General features: G+C 36.2%; 2 protein-coding genes across 12 annotated transcripts in view; one reads left to right on the top strand and one right to left on the bottom strand.

The window, feature by feature from the left end:
- The window catches only part of Cdc37 (cell division cycle protein 37), a 173,788-nt gene that overhangs the window by 21,608 nt on the left and 137,975 nt on the right, over positions 1-14,205 (top strand). The window lies entirely within an intron of this gene.
- The window catches only part of LOC108651991 (uncharacterized), a 116,548-nt gene that overhangs the window by 85,760 nt on the left and 16,583 nt on the right, over positions 1-14,205 (bottom strand). For 8 of the 11 annotated variants that reach the window (XM_018101967.3, XM_089258920.1, XM_089258916.1 and 5 more), the window contains exon 2: positions 11,099-12,069. The exons of 2 other annotated variants lie outside the window; for them this stretch is intronic. In XM_018101967.3, coding sequence (XP_017957456.1) covers positions 11,099-11,864 — 766 coding nt within the window. In that variant the 5' untranslated portion in view covers positions 11,865-12,069. The remainder of the gene's footprint in view (positions 1-11,098; positions 12,070-14,205) is intronic. One more of the 11 variants, XM_089258917.1, reaches the window with a different exon arrangement.

Genomic DNA, 14,205 nt, shown 5'->3' with positions numbered 1-14,205 from the left:
AGAGAGAGAGAGAGAATAAAATAAATTGAATGAGAGAGAGAATCAGAGATAGAGACAGAAAGAGAAAGAGAGAGAAAATAAGAGATTGAGGGAGAGAGAGAATCAGAGATAGATACAGAAAGAGAGAAAGAAAGAATCAGAGATAGAGACAGAAATAGAGAGAGAGAGAATGGGTTATATTAAAAGAGAGAGAGAGAGAAAGAGAATTTGAAAGTGCAATAGATAGAGAGATTATGATAATGATGATGATGATGCTGAGTCTCCGATGAAAAGAATGAGAGAAACATATAGAGGCAAACATAAGGAGAGACAGAGAGAGAGAAAAAGTTAGATTATAGTCTCTCTCGGGGAAAACATATAAAAGATATAGAGAAAAATAGTCAGGGACCTATGGAGTGACAGAATGATAGAGCAACGGAGTCATAAAACCAGAAGGGAGATAAATGTAGAGAGTTGTAGAAGGAGATGTATACTAAGAGAATTCCACAACATTCTTAAAATCTCAATAAATCAGGATCAAATATATGTATGTATATCCATTATGACATTGGCTATCCTGTTACACATCAACTCTTTAATTCGAAATACCCATTGCCGGAGCACGAGTGAAGAATGCAGTGAAGCGCGCTGTCTGTCACCCGCAGGCAGCTCAAATTACCAACGGCAACAGCAACAACTTTTATTAATTTGATTTCAGCTCTGATGAGGTGGGCTCGCACTCAAGTGCGGTGCGGGCTGGCGGGGAATGTCGTTGGCCTGCCGCTTGGTGGCATGTTTGGAAAATTTACAACATTGTTCTGTCGCCAAAGTGTGGCTGTGGGCAAACAAGTTTATGGGACAAGCCGCAAACAAAAACAGAACAACAACAACAGCAACAACTATAATATAAAACAACAACATTTTTCGGACATAAAACATGAGCCTAACAAAAAAAATTGATGAGCAGCATATGGCCAAATATTTGCACAAAACTTACGCATGAGAACAAAGTGAGAGGGGAGGGAAACACACGGAAAATTGAAGAGGAAAACAAATAAAATTTCATTTTCGATTAACATAAAACTTGTGTAAATCAAAACGCACAAATTGCGAAACGAGCGTGTGCGGGCCATAGCCAATAAGTATCTGACAGATACAAATACACAGCATCAGATACAGATACAGATGCACACACACACACAGATTTAAAGTGTACCACAAACTAATTAAAAACATTTCAATTTCACTGCAGTTGATTGCTAAAGTGTTTGGCTTTTAAACAAAGCAGATAGAGCTTATACATATATATATATATAGATCTAGTTTATATATATATCTGGAATTTGTGCGTGGGCTTTTACGTTTTGTTTAGCCTGACAGCTACAAAATAGTTTAGTTAAATGCGCGAAAATGTTTATAAAAAATATTTACGTTTTAATTGCAGTTTGTTTTTTGTTTACGTTTGATTCTGTCTGAGCTTTAGTGCGCAAAAAATTGGGTAGTTCAATGAAAAGTGGGGCAAAACAGGAAACTATTTAGATATTTACTCTCGACTACTTGGGAATTATGAGCAATAATATAGTAAACAAAGTTTTACTTGCCTATGAATTGTACATGGGAGGTACATAAAATGCATATAAATCAGCTAAAACGGTAAATTTAATGGGGAAGGGGCGGATTTGGGTACTGTATTCCAAATACAACAAAAATCAAAATTGTATCAAATACATATGCACCTGCATACCAAATTTGGATACTCTAGCTCTAAAAATTTACGAGATATCATTTTATAACTGATTTTTGTCAAGATTTTTACTCGATAACACTAAAACTGGTAGAGTTATCGATTTTTTGAAACAAACTTAGTCTGCAAGTCCTATAGAGGCACCTATAATACTAATTTCAAGTCTCTAGCTCTTATAGGTTCCGAGATCAAAGCGTTAGCAAAATAAAAAATAAATTGAAAATTTACATAGTTTACTTTAAACATTTCAGCAAATACCCCACCCATCTCTATAGTGTTTACAGATTAATGCAAAATTGCTCTACACACAACACATACTCAATCAATTTTGTAGCTTACAAACTTTGGCTGGCTTATCAAAAGGCAATTAAAAACTTGCATATTGTAGCCGGGGCGAAAGCAAATATCGCACATGCACCAAAACAGTCAAAGGCTAAAGTTATATCCTTTATTGTAGCTAAAATAGTTAACAACATGGTAAACTATAAAGTACAGTTAATGAAATGTTTGTTGTTTGAAAACTTTTGTCAAACAGAGAAAGAGAAAAGGAAACTTGGAGTCGAGCGAATTAACAGTTGGTCAAGATAAATATTGACCTGAAGAATAGATAGATAAGCAACAATTATGATTGCTCGCAACACTTTGACGAGCCTGTACCGCAAATTGATACGGCGGACAGCTGGACAGCCGGACACTTGACCTGCAATCCAGCCTCAGTTGCAATTCCGTTTTAATTAAAGCAAATGAAAACTGACGGCAAATGCAGCTGGCGAGCGACGAATACAAATGGAAGAAGAAAAAAAAAACGTATGTAAAGTCAAGTAGAGGAACTCTTATTTATATCTTCATTAATAATGCGAAAAATAAGCGAAAGAAGAGGCTGTAGAAAAGTGAGTGCTGACTGAAATAACATTTTAATGAATCTGGCGCTGGCCACGTGCCACATGAGCAGCATCAGATGAGATCATCAAACAGCAAGTCGAATCGTTGACCGATTGAATCGTCTCACCGTCTCATCATTTTCAAATCGAATGAATTCACGATTTGCATAATCCAAAGCACAAAATGTACAGAGAGTGAATAATTTCAAACTGAATTGCGCCACGCTCTCAGGTGTTAAGCGAGGTTGAGTCTGTCCCTCATCTATAATTGATACTCTGATTATTATATTTATTATTATTTTTTTTGTTTTTTACTGTCAGTAAATTTAGAGATTTAAGCGTTAAATTAAAATTTAAAATATTTAGAAATAAATATTAAGCTGAGTTTGCCTTATCTTAGCTTAGCTTCATATAAGAAATGCTGAGATATGCATTAAGAAGAGCTATTTATTTTTCGATAATAATCGATTTTCCTTTATCGAATAATATTTATAGATTTTTGGTATATTAGTAAATGTGATCATTAATTAATATTTTTTAACTACAGACAAACCTAAGGCATCTGCAGCTACAAGAACTTTATATACAATAAATAAACGATTTATCGTTTTTTTTATTATGAAACCTAACTAGCAAATGAATATTTATCGTTTTTTATAAAGAAACGTAGCTTATGCTAACAAATTAATCTACATTTGCCAGCCACAAAGCTTATCAAAATTTAACTTTCATTAACTTTTACTTTCGTATAGACAGTTACTAATCAATATTTATCGATCTTGCATGCTTAGCATAAAATATGCTATGAAAATAAATACGTATGTCTCATACATAGACAAAGCTTGGCCAAATTTAAATTTTATTAGACTTACAAAATTTACTTTCATACTGACAGCTACTATCGATTTTTATCGAGTTTCTAACAAGCAACGCCCGCCTTTCCACATTTATATTGTCTGTGCACACATTTGCTAGTTCTCATGTTGCTTGATTTTTTCTTCGAGTGTAGCCTCTCAGCTGAAGGTGCGGCCGACATTTGATCGATCATTGTTTGACTTTTGATTTGTGATTTGTTGCTTGTGATTTGGTGTCGGGCCCAAAGTGACAAGTTTATTGGCATAGTTAGGGCATAGTTAGTCGCCGAACGAGCTGTCTGCGGCGAGGGCCATTAGGAACAGCGTGTCGCATTAATCAGGCAGTTAGAAAGGCTTTGATCTTCATGGGGTCAACGTGGCTCTGACTTATGACTTGTACATTTGATGGCGGCATTTTGTTTTCTGTTTCTCTATTTTTTCGTTGTTGTTTTTTTTTTTTTGTGACTGCTCTCGAAAAGGTCTAGAGATGCCGTTGGCTAAAATGCTTAAACGCTTTTGCTGCTTGTTAATTGCAGTTTAACTCTCTGCTCTAAGTGGCTATTTGTCTGACCAGAGGCCATGGCTGAGCTCTACACTGGACTGTACACGATTTCTCGACTTGAACTTCGATTTGTGGTAGTTGAACTTGAGCTAGTGCAGGCTAATTTTCAATTGAACATAGACGATGAGCGCTTGAGCAGCTTTTCGAGTTATTAATATGTGCAACTTCAGTTTAGATCATGTTGAGCCAAGTGCAGAGCCTATTGAAACAAGATATATGAAGAGGATCTTTGATAACACTCAACATGATGAAGATCTTACGGAATTAAGAGTGTGTAGGTAAATAAATTGAGTGCTCTGGCAATATATCTATATATTTCGGCTTAACATATTATTAATAATAATAATTATTATATTTAAAAATTGTTGAATTGGCACTACAGTGAACTCTTCATTCATGCCCTAGCCTTAGATTTGAGGCTTCACATCCATTATAAGAATATTCATTCATAAATAAGCTTCAAGATATTTTCTTCCCATTATTAAACTATTTCCATTATTAACCTATTTCTATTTAATATTCTATACTTTATATTTAATATTTTATTTTTTATCTTTTATATTCTGTATTTTATATTTTGTATTTTATATTTTATATATTATCTTTTATTTTTCATGTCATATTTTTTATTATATTTTTATATTTCATAGGGGAGAGGGCAGAGGGGATAGGGGAGAGAGGAGAGGGGAGGGGGCATAGGGGAGAGGGGAGAGGGGGGGGAGATTTATATTTTTTTATAGGGAGGATAGGGGACATTTTATAGGGGATAGGGGATTTCATATTTTATATTTCATATTTTATATTTTATATTTTATATTTTATTTTTCATATTTTATCTTTTATATTTCATATTTTATATTTTATATTTTATATTTTATATTTTATATTTTATATTTTATATTTTACATTTTATATTTTATATTTTATATTTTACATTTTATATTTCATATTTTATATTTTATATAGATATATTATTTTGTCTTGTGCCTTTCTAGGAGCAAAAACCTTGACTCTTAATGGTCCACAAAATTTGGATTGCTTTAAATGAAAAATGAACAGAGTAGCACAAAAAAAAAAGACTTAATGCATGACGCATTCTATGTTCTCAAAGCTCATATAACATTCAAAAGATTGTGTTATTGAATTTTATTTAAGCTGCTGAAGCGTTCTAGCTTTAAACATTGAGAGCTGTATATAAAGACATATTATTTAAACCATTCTAAATGACTATTAGGATTAGCATATATTTTTATTAATTAAGATGTTCAAATTGGGTTTATATCTAAGTTTTGTTTGCACAATACGTATATTAGACGAGCGATAAATAATTTAATGTAGACATATATAATTATATTGAACATGTGAAATTTAAATGTATATTTATTTTAATTTGTATTCATATTCATATTTAATTTCTAAACAAGTTTGCAGCACCATTTGAATATACAAAGCGAAACGTCGAACTCTATCAATATGATGAAAGCTCACGTTTTATGCAATCATTGCTTATCTTTGCATAGCACACGCATATATATAAATATATATAAATATATATACATATAAATAGTATTTTATATCTGCTACAATCGATGACAAAGAATTTCATTGGATTAAAAAGCAACAACAACAAATTTCAATTGAGTTATGCATGCTTTATCCACAGCCCAAGCAAAAATATTTTATTTATTATTTACAATGAGAAAAATTAACTTAAAGACGATAATAAAATAATAAAAAATCTTATACAACTTGTCGTTTAGCTAAACGATGAGAACAATAAACGTGGCCGATCAACAACATCATTATCAACTCGATGATGTTCATATTAATGAGCTATAGCTGAAGCTCCGAGCCTCATTAGCACCTCAACGCTCGCTCGCCCACAACAAGATTCTCACAATTGTGTTTGAAGATTGTAAACAAATGGAAATTGTTAACAAGTATGTGAGTTTGCTTGCGTAAGAGCTTGTAGAGAGAGAGAGAGAAGGAGAGATAAGGAGAGAATCAAGCCATAAATAGCGACAAAGTTAATCAGCAAACACTCGACGTCAATTTATTGATTAATACCCTTCGATTAGCGTGCCATCGAAATAAACCAATATAGCCATGCCATGCCAAGAGTGGGCGCACTAGGGGGCGTGACAGAGGGGCCAGCGATGAGTGGGGCACGCTTGTGGCCGAAATTTGTTTACAATGTTGACTGTCAATAGGCGCCGGCAAGTCGGACAAACAGGACAGTCGCCAAGTGTCTGGGGAGATGGTGTAAGAGAGAGCAAGTGATAATGGACTGAGAGATACCCTGGAAATTTATATCAGAGAGGTGTAAGTAAAGAAGAACGTATAGCAGCAAAATATATCAATAAATTGTCGATGAAGGAAAAACGAATTTGTGCTCTAGGCAAGTATAGACTATGATATACCCTGTAAATTTAAATGTGAAAACAGGTGAGCAAAGGAATAAATTGTAAGAAATTAATTCCACTAAATTGTTAAGGAAAAATGTAAGCTATATTCCCTAAGCTATATGTATAGACTAGGAAACACCCTCGAAATGTGAATTATGTATATTCCCTAAGCTATATTAAAAAAGCAAAAACTACGAAACACCCTAGGAATGCATATATAAACATGAGGAAATGAAAGAAAAATTTCAAAAATTTCATCTCTTATGAAGGGGTTTATATGCAGTAATATACGCTAAGAAATACCCTAAAAATGTAAATAAAAGCTATAAATGAGGTAACAAAAATAAATATACATATATGTGAAATTTATATAAATATTAATGAATTACCTATAAAAGCTGTGAACGAAATCTATATGAATGTCTATATGAATATTTATAAAATGTATCTAAAAACCTATGAACAAAATAATATAATTTAAATAATATAACTTTCATCTATGGATAGAAGTATGTACCAGAATTTAGCTAAAAATAGGAAAATATATTTGGGCTTTAAGCTATTCCTAAGAAATGACATATTTTAGGAACTCAATGTACTCTATAAATACCAATTGTATTAAAATAAATTAAAGAGTATCCTTTTTACCCTCAATACCCATCATACCCTCTATTCACAGCTCGCTTTTACAGCGCATCTCAATCAAATTACATGCTGTGCGACTGAAGTGAGCTGCCAACTAGCTGCAAAAGGCCTCAAAATCGTTTGATAAAGCCACAAAAAAATAATACAACAACAACAACAACAACGGCAGCCAGGCAAACAGACGACGACAAAGCAACCTTCACAGGCTGCGCAGCCTTGTTGTTGTTGTTGTTGTTGTTGCTGCTGCTGTTGTTGTTTATTTAAAGATATAAATAGCGCTGCCCGACCCACAATAAAAATTATCCTCTGGCAAGCCTTTTGTGTGGCAACTCTGCACCTGCCTGCCACGCCCCGCGCCCAATCACCCAACTTTGCTGGTGCCTCTAAGCCCCACTCAATAACCACTTCACCTTCCGTTTTTGAGGCGACTTCACATGTCAGCTCATGTTTTTGTTGTTGTTGCTATAATTATTGCTCCTGTTGTTGTTGTTGTTGTTGCCGCATTCCATATTTTTATAGCCAGTTTTGTTTTGGGGCTCGCGCTACTGTTTCGGCCCGTCTTCTGCCTGGCTTTATGGCATCCATGCTGCGTCGCTCTTCGCATCTTAGCATTTTGATAGCTTCTGTATTTTTACAGCTCTAATCGCAGACGAAGAAGAGGAAGAGGAAGAAGAAGAGCAGTGGCAGAACTGACTGAATTGCCGACAGCGAAAATTGGCGTGCAAATTGATAGAAATGAAGAGGAAATTCTCAACGCTGCCATCAAATGAAATTTTAAGTGAACGCCAAATGGGCGGCGCTGACATTGTAACAAGTTATCGATAGGCTACATACAACAACAACAACAACAGCGACGATATTTTTATCGATTTTACAAACGTTTGAAGTTGCGAGAAAAAAAATACTAGAAGACGGGCAATGCCAGGTGTTAGCCAAGTTATGAGCGTGGCAGAGGAGAAAAAAAACCGTTTGATGATTGCAATTGAAACGGAATTGAAAAAAAAAAGTTAGCCAAATGGAGATTGAAAGCGATAAATAGAATGAGAGAGAGGGGGTTAGAATGCGAGGTAGGCAGAGCTAGACAGAGGGGGGAGCAAGAGGAAGAGGGAGACAGAGCTAGACAGAGAGACAGCTGCCAGTTCAATGTATGTTACATTGAAGCCAATTTTCTTGTTACGTTTTCGTCGCAAAATAATTGCCAGAAGCGAAATTGTATTCGATTGAGATAAATTTCGCAAAAAAAATAAAATAAACAAAAACAAAAGCAAATAAATATTGAACAAGTCATGGGAATATAAGTTGAAGGCTTTGCGTAGCTGTAAATGCAATTCAATTCTATTTTATTTACAAACGGAAATTAGAACAATTGATTACGAGTTGAGCCTCCCAAGAGGGAGAGAGAGACAGAGAGAGAGAGAGACAAAAAGTAAGCGCTTAAATTTCCCAGAGCAGTAAAATGCTACTCCTGAAGCGGAAGCGATAAATAGAGAATTATGGGCTTAGATCTAGCAAATGATAGAGCAAAAAGCAAAAGGTAGGTATAGAATTGCATATGTAAGTACCTGAAAAATTTAACTGCCTTTAGGAATAGTTTTTCTTTCAGCTCTTACAATGTCTATAGCTAAAGATATGAAAACACTTCCTTTTACTTATTATTCCATAACTTATTGAATATCCATCAGACTAAATAATATTCTCTTTAATTGTCTTTCATCTGGTTTATATTTACGCTAAACTTTTCTACTACCTTTAAGCCCTTTTTTGGCCTTCTGCTACGTCTCAAATTCGTAAGCATAATTTGTCAAAGCCATAAATTTTTTTATTTAAATTTATTGCTCTTAAGACGAACCTTGCTTAACTTTTATGGCAATCTCATTAGACTAAGCTCATGCCAATAGCTTTCTCATTTCTATCATGTCTAACATTCGCAAGTGATTGTCAAACAGCCGCCTATAAATTTGACAAAGTTCATTGGAACTTTAATTCATGTTCTTTTTGGGTAACAGTGGGCTATGTCCCCTACCTTTTATGGAATTTCCGTTGCCACACCCATAAGGCCTACGTCTCATCATTAAATGCGACGCCTTTTGACCGTACACGTTGTTACTTACACACACACACACACATACATACATATATATTGAAAACAAACAAGTAAATAATTACTTCACATTCAATTTGTGAACAAATCTTGTTTGTGCTACAAATGCGCTGCAATTTCGTAAATTGTTGCAAAAAATGCGCGGAATGCGGTTAGCAAAATCAAAGCAAAAGCAAAAGCAAATGTAAACAATATCAACACAAAAGCTCACTGAGGAACACGGCGACGGGGACACGAGAGCGACAGCAACAGCAAATCATATGATTCATCGACTCACTTCGACACACTGAATTAATTATACAAGGCAAGCTGAAATGAGCGCTCTGTTATTTTCTTTCTTTCGCGCTCTCTCCTTCTGTCTCTCTTCGTTTCCACTGACTGCGACGCGTGCTCTCACTTGAACTTGAAATACGAGCATTTTAATTGCAAACAAATTTAAATGCCAATAAAAGAGACGACAGCAACAACAACAACAACAACGACAAAAGCGAAGACAATGCTCGCTGCTTCGCGTTCTATAAATAGACGTGCATGCAATAAAGCTTTTACTGTTCTTGTTGTTGCTGGGAATGTGCCTGGAAATTGCAATGAACCAATCAGGCTCAACGAACAGGCACTCAAAAGCTTCGGCTGGCAAGCCGAGCATAGCCGAGCTTAGGTAAATGAAGAGAACCAAACTTCGTTGATCGCCAACGAAAAAAAAAAAAAAAAAAGAACATCTACACGCTCACATTTTATTTCGGACAGTGCGCTCATCTCAACGCTATCTATCTCTTTCTTTCACACGCCGCTCCAATTTCTTGTTGCTTTTGATTAATGATGACGATTATAAGTCAGTTTGTCAGCTTGGGAGTATCATCGAAAGAGTGACAGAGAGGGAAGAGTAGTGTCGCGGCTTGACTTGACTGACAGCCTTATAAAAGTCAACAAATCGCTTTACAGTGGAGCAGCCGAGGTAGCTAAGTGTGTTAGGTGTGAAAAAATACAAAATTAAAGCAATACAATAATAAAAAAAAAAGTCGGCACGTATGCAAATGATTTGAAATTGCTGAGAGTTAATGCAGAATGAGGTAAACAGATGCATATCTGGCACTAACAGTTATTTGACAAGGCTAAAAGCATTACCAGTGTTGTTCAACAGTTCGCCGAAGTTAGTGTTAGTTAACAACAACAATTGCCGTATGTGGGCCACTATTGTTCCGCCCTCCACTTCACATTGTTTGCTTCAGAGTTGTCAACTCCGCTACCCACACCCAGCCACGCCCCCATTTCAGTTGACCAAGCCTCTCCCTTGCCCCGCCTATTCATGCGCTCGCATTCAAGTGCAGTGAACCATTCGCAGAGTGAACAAAAACATTTCCGTTCTGCGGCAGATGTGTAAAAACAAAATAAAAGTTGTTCTCTTTTTCTTTTTTTGTTAAACTCTCAATTGATACAAAAAAATAAAGAGTCGAGAAACAATATAAACAATATAAAAACAAAGCAGATACATTCAACTGTTTTAAAGTTATTCTCAATTGCATTTTATTTCATTTAACTTCACATTCGCAGCTCAACCAATCGAAGCGATTAATGGGGAAAAATTCCATGGAAATGCGCAACGAAATGAAAGTTTACTCTATATAAGAAATACACCAGAACAATTGAGGCTTTTTTTGGCTTAGTCAGCGAAGTTACTAAAAGTTGAGAGTATGGAAAGTACAGGGAGTTTTACGAAACAAGTATGTAAAGAGTCTAAACTTTTGATGAACTTGTGAAATAAATTATAATATTATATTATTCATATTTTTGGATCGACATAGAAATACATAGACCTTCATTAAAGGCTTTGCTGCTCAATCATTTAACATTGCCTTATATCATGTTAACATAGTTAACATTTCTGGGGAAATTTTGCCAGTGTTGCCATCTCTTTTTAAACACTTACCACCATTCGCATTGATTGCGTTCGATTCCTTGGCATTTGCATTGTTGCTGTGCAAAATATCGGAGAGCGACAGCGAGGAGGCGATTAGCTGACGCTTTTCCTCAAAGTTGAGAAAATCCATGGAGTTGCTGCGCTGCGGCGTAACGGTAATTGTCACCGACTTTTGCATCTTGGCCACGACGCACAGCTGCTGCTCCAGTTCAGCAGCAGAGGCGGCAAGCGGCGAATCTGGCGGCGAATTGGAGGCCGGATGATGATCAATGCCATCCGTGAGATCCGGCGGAGGCAGCGACAATTGTTGCTGCTGCTGTTGTTGCTGCTGTTGTTGTTGCTGTTGCTGGTAGGCTAACGCTGCATGTTGCTGCTGGCTAAAGTAGGCGAACGCCGGCTGCTGCGCGGTGGCAGCGCTGTAGGAGGGCGGACCCAACGGCGCAGAGTGGGCAACACGCGAGGCAGCTGCAGGGGAGAGCTGATAGCTGTTGCTGTTGCTGCTGTTGTTGCTGTTGCTGTTGTGCGTTGCCGTCGGCCCATCCGCTTGATCATGCCCATTGATGGCCGCCACAAGCGTTGCCAGATTATTGCGACTCGTATTGCTGTTGATGTACTTGGAGCCAGTTCCATTGGAGAGCTGTTGCTGCTGCTGTTGCTGTTGTTGCTGATGCTGCTGCTGCTGCTGAAATTTATGCTGCTGCTGCAGCTGTGCGAGCAACTGTTGCTGCTGCTGCTGGTATGACATGTTGCCGCTGTTGTTGCTGCGCAGCGACATAATGTCGTGTGTGGAAGTTTTCAGCTAACTGCCAACAGGGTTGCCAACATCATGTTTTAATTAGTCAAAGACACGCGACCCTTTGCGTGGGTTGCTCGTTTAGTTTGTCACACTTTTCGTTTCGTTTCACTTTCTTTTATGCTTTTCACTTGTTTTTCACTGCTCTTCTCCTCTTTTTTTTTTCTAGTTAATTACTGCAATTAAGCTATTAAAAGACACAATTTATAAACATGCTTCAAAGGGCAACAACAACATTAGGCATTGACACCCCTCAAGTGCTACGGTTTATTTTCTACAGCTTTTACTTTGAACTTTGCGCGCGTAACTGTACATTAGGTACATTAAAAGTCCCATAATAATTTCTAACTTTGCTTTTTAATTATTTCATGTTAAATATTTTTGACAAATTTTACCAAGGCAGTTGGTGATTTTATAAATATATTTATGGAATATATTGGAGTGATATATTTATGTATTTTTAATATTTTACTTTATTTTGTTCTTTAATGTTTTTTTATTTTTGTATTTAAATTTTTTATACATATAAATTTTTTTATTATTATATTATAAATTATATATATTTTTTTTTTAAATTATTGTTTATTATTTTTTGTTTTATTTTACAGTTTTTTCCAACAAATATATACAAAAGCTTTTTGAATTTATGTGAATTTATGCGCAGAATTCCCATGGGAATTCTGTATAACAGATTGTATAACAGTCTATATAAAGCAATTCTCAACTATAAATATTCCTTCAAGCACGCTCAACCTTCATTTACAGCCACTACAACATCATGGCGTTGCCAGATACCCACAAAAAAACAGCCAACTCACATACTTAAAGCTGAATAAGAAGTCAACTTTATAAAGTTAGCCTGATTGCCGTTTATGCGTGACAATTTCAAAGTGATTTTCATCAAATGAATTTTACAAATGAATAAGCATAAAAAGCAATAACAGTAAACGCCAGACAGCAAGAGTTGGCAAGAAGAACGAACAAGTAAAGAAACTCAATGTAAAGTGTCATTCAGCTAAATGTTTTCAATTTGATGAAAATTAACCCAAAAGGCACATGCAGCTGCGAAAAAAGAGTTGAATGGAGGGGAGCTATAAAGAAGAAGAAGAGGAAGACGAAGAAGAGAAACAACAACAACAGCCATAAGAGAAGTGCAGCAAACGACATCGAGATGCGAGTCGCAAATGGCAATGGAAATGGAAATGGAGCTGTATACGGAGTCAAGTGAGTACCAGAGGAGCAAGGGAATCTGGGAGTCTGTGCAGGAGCTGGGCAATTGGCATTCATATGGAGTCTCAGCCGGAGGGCCACTTGAGTTGAAACAAAAGCGAGAAAAGGAAAGGAACAGAGAAACGAAATGTAACAAATTGTGGCAACGCCGACAAATGGCAATGAAATCTGTGCTAAAGCGGAAATATGCAAGCGACTGAAGGGAAGCAGAGTGTGCAGAGTGTGCCTGCAAGGAAATTGTGAGAGTATACATAATTAAAATGGATAATGGGAGAGGGAAAGCGGCAGAGAGATGAAAGAGAGCTAGGAAGAATGAGCTGTTTAAAAGAATGTTCTGCAATGTTTCAAAGTAAATGAAAATAATGTATTATTCATGCTAACACAAATTTAAAGCAGCTTCTATAAGGGCGTAGTTAACATGAAAGCTGTTAAAAGGCAGCCTGAATAGACTGTGTTAACAGTTAGCTATAACGGACAAACAAAACAGTGTTAACAGCCTTAACAGAGAGCCTTAACAGTCAGCTGCAAAATTTAACATTCAAATTCAAATTAAATTTCTGCTTTAATAAAATGTCCCAACAGCCTTAACAGACAGCCTTATAGGTAGCCTTAACAGACATTCTCAGCTGTAAGCCTTATAAATGATGATTACATTATTAACCCAAACGAACATGATGTAACATTTACCACTTGTACATAAAACCAAAACTGTATTACAAACACCTCAAATATATCAATAACACTCAAGAGTTTCAATCAAGATATCCCTTAAAGAACCTGTGAAACGATGTGTAAAATGCATTTCAATTCAAAATCAACATCTACAGCTCAAACAAGTGTGAAACGCAAACGAATCCCATTCGCTACGTTTACCTTTTTACACAGTCCGAACAAAGTCAACTTTAATCTTTCTTTGCCAACGAACGAAGAGGAATCCTGCTCCATCTCCCTTCCTCACTGCCTCTGCCACTGCCGCAATCCTTTGGCAAACCAGTTGCCTGGCTCCTGGCCCAGACAAATCTTATTAGAATACTCAAAAGGAAGCGCAGGTGAGATAGAGAGAGAGAGAGTGAGACCGAGAGAGATAAAAGAA

Source organism: Drosophila navojoa, chromosome 4 (assembly GCF_054131105.1).
Source record: "Drosophila navojoa isolate 15081-1374.11 chromosome 4, UAZ_NAV_1.0, whole genome shotgun sequence".
Lineage (NCBI taxonomy): Eukaryota > Metazoa > Arthropoda > Insecta > Diptera > Drosophilidae > Drosophila > Drosophila navojoa.
The sequence above is the reverse complement of the archived record's forward strand: the minus strand, read 5'-3'. Positions and strand labels throughout refer to the sequence as shown.